The 11,294-nt window shown below is 26.6% G+C and overlaps 1 protein-coding gene across 1 annotated transcript; it reads left to right on the top strand.

Annotated features, from left to right (window-relative positions):
- Positions 1-2,056: 2,056 nt before the first annotated feature.
- Phum_PHUM516710 (uncharacterized protein) lies at positions 2,057-3,486 on the top strand (the record flags this gene model as incomplete). The annotated part of the gene is made up of 4 exons (XM_002431201.1): positions 2,057-2,104; positions 2,349-2,535; positions 2,729-2,860; positions 3,320-3,486. 4 exons carry the CDS (start codon positions 2,057-2,059, stop codon positions 3,484-3,486), a joined length of 534 nt encoding a protein of 177 aa, XP_002431246.1.
- Between the last annotated feature and the right edge of the window lie 7,808 nt (positions 3,487-11,294).

Here is an 11,294-nt window from a genome sequence, read left to right as displayed (position 1 = left end):
TTTTTTGTGGGTTTCTTTCGTCCGAGAAGAATTTTTAATTAAAAAATAATAATAATAATAATAATGATAATTTTTATCACTGATACTTGAGGTACTCACTCGTCTGGTACAGGTCGACAGATTTTTTTTTGCTAATTTTTTACTTAAAATGGCGAAGAGAAGAAGGAAAAGAAAGAAAGAAAAGAAAAATTTTTCAACCTTGCCTTTTTTATTATTATTATTATTTTTCACGTTCATTGCATTGTCAACCTTTTAATACCTGATATTTAAATTATTATTATTATTATTTTGTTTAAACGGCTTTATAATTATTATAATCGTGTTTTTCCTTTTCCCTCTCACTCACTCACTCATTCACTATTTCCCTTTTTTTTTTTTTTTCTTTTACTTCGGGATAACCGCTCCCCAAACCTTGACAAATAGTTTCTTTGACCTAAAAGATCTTTACTCCACCCCCACCAGGTTTATTATTATTATTATTATTATTATTATTATTAGGATTGAAAAACTTTTGCGTACGAAATGAAAAAAAAAATTGTTGTATTCACTTAACTTAAATATTTCTTCGTGTTTTTTTCTTTTTTTTTTTTTTTTTAAATTGTGGAAAATGTGGAAAATGCTTTTAAAAAATTATCCGGAAATGGGAAAATTTATAGAAAAAGGTGATAAGGATGAAAAGAAGGAATTTCATCAATAGATAAACGAATTGATAAGGAAAAAAATTTTTTATTTTAAAATATTTCACGACGACTCGTGCGCGTGCGCGCGTATATATTTATTTATTTATTTTATTGCTTTTATTATTAATGCGTGGGTTTTATTATTACCATTATCATTATCATTATTATTATTTTCGAAAAGATTTATAGAATGTCGCACACACGCATCGATTTGTTCGATCGACTGCTACGACATATGCAATCGATAAATCAAAAAGAGATTTTTCGAGTGAAAAAAAATCGTCCTTGGGTGTTATCACCTAACGTACCTGATGGTCTCGCACACCATCCATCCGGTTTTTCATCCATTGGTGTGTGCATGAACCAGGAACGTTGGTGGTGACAAGTAACAAACTTGCTAATGGGTTTCAAAATGAACATGGAGGGTGTTAAAAAAAAAACGTTTTTATTGGTTTTTCTCTCTCTCTCTCTCTCTCTCTTTGGATTTTTTTTTCGCATTCATATTCAATGGAAATGTGCAACTTAATATTCGTCTTTGTTTTATTATCATTATCATTATTATTAACATAAATTTTTTTAAAAATATTATTATTATTATGTATCCACGGGCGGTCGTTGAGAGCTTGTGTTGTGATAATAAGCAAACATCAAGTTTTTCCTAATGGTTATCATCGTTGTTGTTCTTGTTTCTTTTTTTTTTTTTGCTTATAAATAAAGCGTGTGTGTGTTTGTCTGTTTGTGTTTGTTTGCGTTTGTCTTTTGTCTCCAGTCCTCACATTATAAATGAAAAAAAAAAAGACTAATTATCGACCCTCGATAGTGTCTGGTGTGTCTGTTTGCGATTTTTCTTTCTTTTTTTTTTCATTCAAAAATTGTCGTTTCTTGTCTGGAAATAATAATAATAATAATAATAATAATAAATTAACGTTTAAGGGGGAATCGGATTTTAATTTTTTCGGGATAATGCAACGTTGCCAATTTTTAAAAAAATTTAAACCTGTTTCTGACACAACGTTTGATGTCTTTTTTGTTTTGGATTCCTGGAAAAGAAAAAAATTAATTAATGATTAATTGTCGAGGGGTTTTTTTTATTAGGCACGGCAGGTTGAGGTGTGCGTTAGTGCCTGCCTGAGTGCGTGCGTGCGTATGGGCATACGAAATTCACCGGAAATTCCCTTTCGACGTTTGTAAACAAAACTTCTGGAAATTTGTGTATTTTTTAAATATTAATGTTTTACTTATGTGTAACCACTTGCTTGCTTGCTTTTTTTTTTTATTATCGATTGGAAAAATAAATTATCGATTCATATCGATTTATTATCGATTTTTCGTCTTAAGGGTGAGGCTTGGTATCGTATGCCGAAAACCTCGACTCAATGACGACACGAAATGAATTATTTAAAAGTGGCGTCAGTCGAAAAATTGTTTGTCATCATTGTGTTAAATACTTTTTTTTTTTGTCTTTTCTTAAATTTTATTATTACGTTAGAATTAATTAGAATGGAAAAATAAATTTAAAAAAAAATATTCAGGTATCCTCACGTGGAACTAGAATCGAAATTGAAATTTTACTCTTTTTTTTCTTATTTATTTTGTAGAATTTTTGCACGAGAAAAAAGAAAAAGTACGATTTTAATTTAATTTAATTTTCTCTCTCTCTCTTTTCAGGATGATGACGTTTCCATCAAATCGGAAGATGAAAATAGCGTGGGTGATGGTGACTCGTGCGGAAGTGGGCCCGAATCCGTAATAATTGAAAAAGAAGATGATGGTAAATCACCGTCACCCGAAGAATCGGGAGTCAACGGTGAAGAAATTATCAATTCTTCTTCTACATCACAAGCGGTGATTTCAGGTACGTTTTTTGTTTTTTTAAATCGCGGAAATCCCTCCGGGTTCGGACGGAAAAAAATAAAGAAAAATCGCGGGACGTCACATTTGTGATTCTCTCCTTTACCCCTCTCTTCCTTCGGGTTGCGTTTGGTGATTTCCCCCCCTCGGGGAAAAATTAAAAATTTATTATTTTAAAGGGGTTTTTATTTGTTTAGCTGGTCTCGTGTCGACCGGGGGGGGTTATCCGAGGGTCTTGTACCAAACATCAAACGGAATGATGTACGCTGCTCCATCTCCGTCACTTCCAAACGGTGTCATCTTTAGCCTTAGCCATCAAGTAGATCCAGGTCTGTTGGCATGTAAATTATATCAAATTTGATTGACTAACTTCCGGTTTGTTTTTCTCTTTTCCCCACCCCCCCTTTTGTGTTTTTAAACGAGGTCGAATGTTGATAATTTTAACGATTTTTCTCACGTGTTTTTAATATTATTATTATTTTTAAATAAACTTTTCAGCATTTTGAAGTTTTAAATTTTTTTTTTTTAACGATTCAAACGACGTGAAGTTTTATGTTTTATGTTTTATGTTTTGTGTTTTGTGTTTTTTTTGCTGTTGTCGTTGTTTTTTTTTAATATTTATTTGTCGTGTGAAATAATGAGTAATAATTTTTTATCTCGAACGTAACTTTAGAAAGATGGCGATAACCATCTCAAACTTTTTTTTTTTCATAATACAAACAACATAATTAACATCGTTGATAAATATTATTATTGTCATTATTTTCATTTTTATTTTTATGTTGTAGGAGGAACCGGCAGTGGTGGTGGTGGTGGTGCTGGTTCGTCGAGCAGAAGTCACGGAAATTCTAGACAACAGCAATTAATAACGATACCATTTCCTGTTCTTTCTGCGACACCCTGTTCGAGTAATCGCGATACTGAACAGGAGGCTGCAGATCTTTCTAGAAAATGAAACGTGCCTATTAGATTTCGAATGAAAAATCACGTATAATCGCCATTTGCGTTTTATTATTATTATTATTATTAGTTTTATTTTTACACCTGAACGATTCGGTAAGGTATCGCGTGTGGGGGGGGAATAGAGGGGAGCGAAGGAAAGGGAAGGGAAAATACAGGAAGTTAATACAATAACGGATTTTTAACCTGCGATTTTAACACATAAATTGTTTATTGTTTTGTTTTGTTTTCTCTAAATAATAATAATAATAATAATCAGACTAAGTAAATGAATTTTTCGAAAGTTTTCTGTGTTCGATTTTTAGAAATGATGATGATGATGATGATATTCTGGATCAATTTATTCATCTTTTGTTTTTTTTTTGTTTTTAGACACCTACGTACGTAAACGGTGTGGTAGTTCGAAAAACTAATAAATAACCTTTTTTTTTTATTTCTTCTTTCTAATATATTATACCTGAATATTATACCTGAAAAAAAAAAATTTGAAAAGAAACAATGAGAGGTGGTGTCGCCGTACGGAAAATTACCGGTTTTTTTTTTCTAAAAAAATTTTTGATTAATTTGAATTATGCATCACGCGATGCACATGTTTTTTATTTATTTATTTATTTATTTATATATATTATAAAATAAATAATTTTTATGTTACGGTTTCCGGGAAATTTTTGCCCTACCATGTTTGTTTCATTATTATAAAGAGAGTTGGGGAGGATGAAGGGGGAGGGGGAAGGGAAATTGCGCGTAGGAAATATCTTTTGTGATTCCATAAATTTCCCCAAGGGTCGTAAGTATTGAATTTTTATTTAAAAAAAAAACTCGCGACATATTTTTTGTTTTTTTTTTTTGTAATTTACAAAACATGATAACTGGAAGGTATCATTTTATTGGTTAATAGAGACCGATCATTATCATTATTATCATCATCATTATCATCATCGTCGTCGTCGTCAAATTTTTTTTTTATTTAGAAAATTACAAATTATCAATTTTTTTTTTAAAGAAATTTTCAAGCAATTTCTTTTTTGTCGGTTATAATAATAATAATTTTATAAAAATGAAATTGTTTGTTGTTTTTGTTGTTCAAATCGATGGGTTTTTAAGAGGATTTTAAATGATCGGAAACAAACAAACAAACAAACAAAAATACAAATAAGGAAAGAAGGAAGGAGGTAGGATAGATGCGAAATACCAGTAGCAACAACGTGAATTTTTTTTTTTAAGAAGGTGGTCGGTTGTTTAAGCGTTTCGGTGAAATGATAGAAAGATTCCAAGAAGAATTATTCCGACAACAACAACAACAACATGTTAGAATTGTTTTCTGTTTGTTGTCTGAAGAAAAAAAAAAAAACAAATTCAAACTCACTACTTCTTTACCTTTTCTTCTACTTTTTTTTTTTAACCAATGTTTTCAACAGTTTTTTTTTTTTACTTATTTGCATTTAAACACGTTTTATTATTATTATCATTATTATCATTATTATTAATATTACTATTATTATTATTAATAAATTTAATCCTCGGCGATTATTCAAAAAAAAAAAGAAAAAAAAATCATCCATATACGGTCGATTAATAAACGAGTTCGTAAATAACAATTGCGTATAAATATTTATTTATTTATTTACGCATCGTACCTGTCGGCTTAAGGTTTTAATAAATAAATAAATAAATAAAAAATTGTTTAAACAAATAATTTCCGATTATTGATTTATAAACATTTTTCTGCTAATTTTTTTTTTTTTTTCTAATACATCGTAGTAGTTGTAGTAGGTTTAAGTTTGATTTGTATTTTTTTTTATATTCCTCTCGTTCGTGACACGTTATTATCCGCATCAAATATGTTTGTTGTTGTTTGTTTGTTTGTTTGTCAGGTGGTTCAAGAGGTAAAAGATTAACAATTGAAATAGATGAGCAGATAGGTTTGGATTTAATGTTCGAATTTGATTACATAATCGTTACAAAGGCACAATTGGCAAAAAGGAAAAAAAAAAACTTCGAGAAATTCATTTCATATAAAACCAAAACGGAAATGACGAATACTTGACGCCATTTTTATTTTTACTCTATGAAAATAATAATTAAATAAAAGTACGGAAGGTACGACGACAAAACAAAAACAACGCTTGTTTTTTTTTCGGGTTTGGTTTTTTTAAAAAAAAAAAATTGCAACTGCTCGCGGGAAGGGGAGGAGGGAAAAGGGGGACGGAAAAAAAGAAAAATTCGAAATGATTTTAAAACGGGTATGGAGGGAGGGAGGGGGCGTTCAGGAAACAAAAGGGGCAGAAGAAAATTTTGACTCTTTTGACATACGCTTTGCATTTTTTTATCACACGAAAGGTTTATTACTATTTTAATTATTATTATTATTATTATCATCATCTTATTTTATTGGCATTCGTTGGTTTTTCACAATTTTATTCACATAATCGACGTCATCCTCGTCGTCATCGTCACCTCGTCATCGCCAAGAAAAAAAAAATTCGGCGACGCGTAATTTAATAAAGTGACGATTTATAATTTTTTTTATTTTAAATTTTATTATTATTATTATTATTATTATTATTATTATTATTATTATCATTATCATTATTATTATTATTATTATTATTATTACTAATTTTTTTTTTGATTGTTTTTGGTGTTGTTGGTTTTTTTTTTCTTTTTTTATTCGGATTGTTTTTTAATTTTTTTAAGTGCGAAACGTGTAAATAGAAAAAAAATAAGTAAATAAACGTGTAATTTGAATAATTTTGTATATTTGATAATTTATTATTATTATTATCATCATCATTAACAAATCAATGCGAAAGTCATTATTATTATTATTATTATTTTATTAAATTTTATTGTAATCGATTAATTAATTAATTATTTTCGTAATCAGTATTTTGGAATGAAATATTATTAATAATAATAATAATAATTGTGTGAATAAATATTATTATTATGATTATTATTATTATTATCATTATTAATTAGGAAATGTATCATTAACGGAAAAAAAAATGTGCCTTTCATTGTAATTAATAATATAGTGGAAAAAGTCAAAAAAAAAAAAAAGTAATTCGGGTGAAAGGTAGTTCGAAAATGAATAATAATAATAATAATAATAATAATAATGATGATAATGATGATGATGATGATGATAATAATAATAATAATAATATAAATAATAATAATGATGATGAAGAGTAAGTTTGACGCTACCAATTTTTAAACGCGGTGGTAAACGCGGTGAAATTTATGAGGAATTTTTACCGCCAGAAAAAAAAAATTTAAGATTAATGGCGGTAGAATTAGGGATTTGAAGACCTGCCTACTACTACCACTACTACTTCCACTACCTTTTTACCAAAAATTACCAATTTTTCTCTCTCTCTCTTTCTTTCTCTTTTTTCTCTTGTTCGTTTTCGAAAGGAATTGCGAAACGAATACAAAAATGTAAATTTATTATGACTACTTGTAATGATGGAAACAAAAAAAAAAAAATTATTATTATCACTACCTTCATCATCATCATCATCATTATTATTATTATTAATTAAATTAATTATTTATTTATTATCATTATTATTAATATTTTTTTTCGTTCGTATAATTAATAAATGAAAAATAACGGTTGTTAATAAATATAAATAAATATATTTAATAAAAATTTACACATTCGTTAAAAACAAATAATAATAATAATAATTTATAAATTATTATTAACAATATTTCCTTTTGATGTCTTCTGCTATGTTTTTTTTTTTCCTTTTTCCCAATACGTGAAATTTTCCGGAAAATTTCTATAGGTTGAAAAAATTTTTTTAATTATGTAAAAAATTTATTCGAAATTAAAAATTATTAATTTGTTTTTGCATTCATCAAATAAAATAAAATAATTAATTAATTAATTAAACGTTCGATTATTAATTATTTAATTAATTATCGATCGATTACGTAATAAAAATTATTAATTAAAAAAATTAATAATAATAGTAATAAATTAAACTACAGATCAATTTACTAATAATAAATAAAATTTAAAAAAAAAAAAAAATGTAAAATAAATAATAATTAAAAAAATTGTTTATTTTTATTTTGATTACGTTGTATCGAATCGATTTCATATCGATTAATCGATTCGATAACTCAAATAAGGTAAGAAAAAGAAGGAAAATTTATAAAACTCGATGATCCGTTTATCAATTGATATCCTTATGTAACTCGCAATTATTTATTACCTTTTTCAAAAAAGTTTTTTTTTTTTAAATTAAATTAATTACAAATGAGACGTGGCATTAATAGTAACAGTAGTGGCAGTAGTAGTATTAGAATTAGTGGTTAAAGTAATAGAAAAAATATCAGAGGGGGAATATTGGAGGGGGGGGGAAAAAAGGAAAAAATTTAATTTTTTTTTATTCCGTTCATCCGTTTAATGATTCCGACATTTTTTTTTTTACCTGAACCCACGCAATTGTATCCTTATACGTCGTCTCTTTTTTCTTTTAATTTTTTTTCCATCTATCTCTCTCTCTCTCTTTCTCTCTCTTTCATCCATTTAATTTCATTATTATCATTATCGTTTCGATCCTTGATTCAATTCGCATTATTCTTTATTACAGTCAAGGTTTTTTAATTAACGTGAAAATATTTTTTTGGGATTAATTCTAATTAGTAATTTAGTAGGTAGCCTAATTTATGATTTATAATTCCTCCCCTCTCTCTTTCTCTCATTCTTTCTCTCTCTCTCTCTTTTCGCGATTTGTATTAAATAAAGAGAAATAATAATAATTAAGTAAACGTTTTTTTTTTTTTTTTTTTTTTGGAAATGGGCAAAAGAAAGAGGAGGAAATTTTTTAGCGCGCGCGCGAAATTTAAAATTTATACTATCGTCATTATTATTATTATTATTATCGTTAGTCTTATTAAAATTTTATGTGCTTGTCGGAATTTTCCAACATTCTTTCCAGGTGAAATTTAACAAGCTTTATTGCCCCTGCACATCTTTTAAGTATTTTTATATCCGGATGATCGAAACCGTTTCCGTTTTCGGCCATCTTTTAGTTTTTTTCCACCCTCGATATCCGTTTTGTAGGATGACACATCTCTATCATACTTTTCCCGGGGTGCGATCGTAATCATTCACTGACTAATCCCCTTTCATTTTACACTCCCGACGGATATTTCATTTACATATTTTATTTACTAATTTCATTTCCGAAAAACTCGTTATTAAAAATATCGAATAACCGGAAATAAAGTTTTTCTAACCGATCTTAGTTTATTAACAAAATTTTTATTTATAATTAAATTACATTTTTTAACGCTAATAAATAAATAAATAAAAACATGTCGGTTAAAATTAAAAAAAATAAAAAAATTTATCAAAAACAATTTTGAAAAATTTCAATTATTATTATTTAATAAATACCTTTCAACGTTCTATCAAAATTTTATTACTTTTAAAATATATATATTTTTTTTACACGCGTAAAGAAAGAGAGAGAGAGAGGGGGGGAGAAATTTTATTAACTTATTTATTTATTTTATTACTCAACGTAAATTTTTTTTCTTTTTTTTTTTTTTTCTTTTTTGTTTGAATCCCATCACTGTCGAAACGCGTAATTTCCATCATGTCAACCGTTAAAATTATTTATAAAAATAATAATAATAATAATAATTTTACAACAACAACAACAACCAGAGTAATAAATAATTTATTACTCGAACGTTCGATAAAAAAAAATTAATAAATATCGATCGACGATAATAATAATAAAATATTAGTTTACATAAAAAAAAATACGATTTTATTGGGGGGCGTGAAGTGGTAGGAACGTGGAGGGAAAGAGGGTGGTAAAAAGTAATTTTTTTTTTAAAAAACGTATTATAATTTATAATATTATGTACATAAATATAAATATATTTATAAGTTTGAAGGCGCGGGGAAAGGGGAGGGGGGAGATGGTGAGGAAGAGAAGGAGAAAAAATATTTATTAAAATAAATAAAACATAAAAAAGAAAAACTCGTTTTTTTTTTCTTTTCTATTTTAATTAAATTCGCGCGCGGTTTATTATTATTATTATTATTATTATTATTATTATTATTATTATTATTATTATTATTATTATTATTATTAATTTATATTTTCCACGCGTCACGTGTTTATCGATATTTTTTTTTAATTTTCGATTCGATTGCATGAAAAAAAAAAAAACTCGAAAGTTCGATAAAAAAAAGTCGAAATTTTTTTTTTTTTCCTATTAAATATTCAGGTAGGTTCAGGTAATAAATTATTTATTTATTACTCGTTTCCGTTTCTTCTTTTTTTTTTATTACTCGTAATAGTTTTATTAAATATTTTTTTCTTTCCTTGTTTTCCATTTTTTTTTTTTTTTTTTTTTTTTTTGTCTAAAATCAAGTTTTTCTATAATTAATAATAAATTATGTCATTTTATTGTTATTGTTACGATTATTATTATTATCATTAGTATTATAAATTGTTCATAATAAACGTTAATGATAATAATAATAATAATAATATTTTATCGAATTGTTTTTTTTTTTTTTTTTTTTTTACTATTTTCGTTCATTCATTCATTCAAATGGATGATAATCACCCACTTTTATTATTATTATTATTATTTATTTATTTATTTTGAATAATTTTTTTGTTTTTTCTATTGATTTTTCCCCTTTTCGAATGAAGTTATCAATTAATAAATAAATTATTACGTAATAAATTTGTAACGATTTTATTTTAACACTTATTTGGATATTCGAATTCGGATAAATTATTATCGATAATGATAGCGGTGGTGGTGGTGGTGCGGGGTGCGTGGTAGGAAAAAAAGGGAAAATTATATTAATGTCGTCGTCGTCGTGATGGTTTGACGTGGTTGTAGACTAAAATTTTGGTGTTGAAAATGGTTTAATAATAAAATCGTCTTCGAACCTAATAAAGTAAAGAAATAACTGTTTGGAAAAATTTCCAGAATGATCCACGACGGTATTCTATAATCACGATGTTAAAAAAAAAAGGTCAACTTGAATGAATAAGAAAAAACAAAAATGGCGGCGGCGGTGGTGGTAATAAACGAATCCGTTTAAATAATTACGTAAACTTTTTTTTTTCTTTTTAAATTCGTTTGTTTTTATAAAAAAAATTATTATTATTATTATTTTATTGCGTAATTATTAAAAAAAAAAATTATTAGTTGTTTGTTTGTTTGTTTGATTTTGTACAAAAAAAAAGGAAAATGTCTTCCAGGGATTTATTTAGACAATTTAATTGTTTTGATATTTAAAGTAAAAAAATAAAATAAAATAAAAAAACGGGCCTTAAGGTTTTTCCAAAAAAAATTTATTATTATTATTATTATTATCATCATCATCATTATTATTATTATTATTATTTTGATATTTTTGTTGTTTTTCGTTTATTTAATATGAAATCTTTGAAAGACCACCTCTATTCGTGAAAGATTTCTTTAAAATAATTTACACGCAACATCATCGTGGGAGTGGAGGGGAGAAAGGGGGGGGGGAGGAAGAGGAGGATATTATTATGTTATCATTACCCGATAATAAACGAAACGATACCCACGATTTTATAATGATGATGATTTTAATTGAAAAATGTGTGTTAAAATTTTAACATCGTTCACGCACACATCAATTTATAAAATATAAATAATTATTATTATTATCATCGTTTAATTTTTCGTTTTACGTTATCTAGAATGTTCCGTATTAAATTTTTAATAAATTCCCGTGTAGAAAATGTTAATAATAATAACAAAAGATAATATTTA

The sequence above is a fragment of the Pediculus humanus genome, genomic scaffold, assembly GCF_000006295.1.
Source record: "Pediculus humanus corporis 1103172108282 genomic scaffold, whole genome shotgun sequence".
Taxonomy (NCBI): domain Eukaryota; kingdom Metazoa; phylum Arthropoda; class Insecta; order Psocodea; family Pediculidae; genus Pediculus; species Pediculus humanus.
Note: the sequence above shows the minus strand (reverse complement) of the source record. Positions and strands in the feature narration are given on the sequence as shown.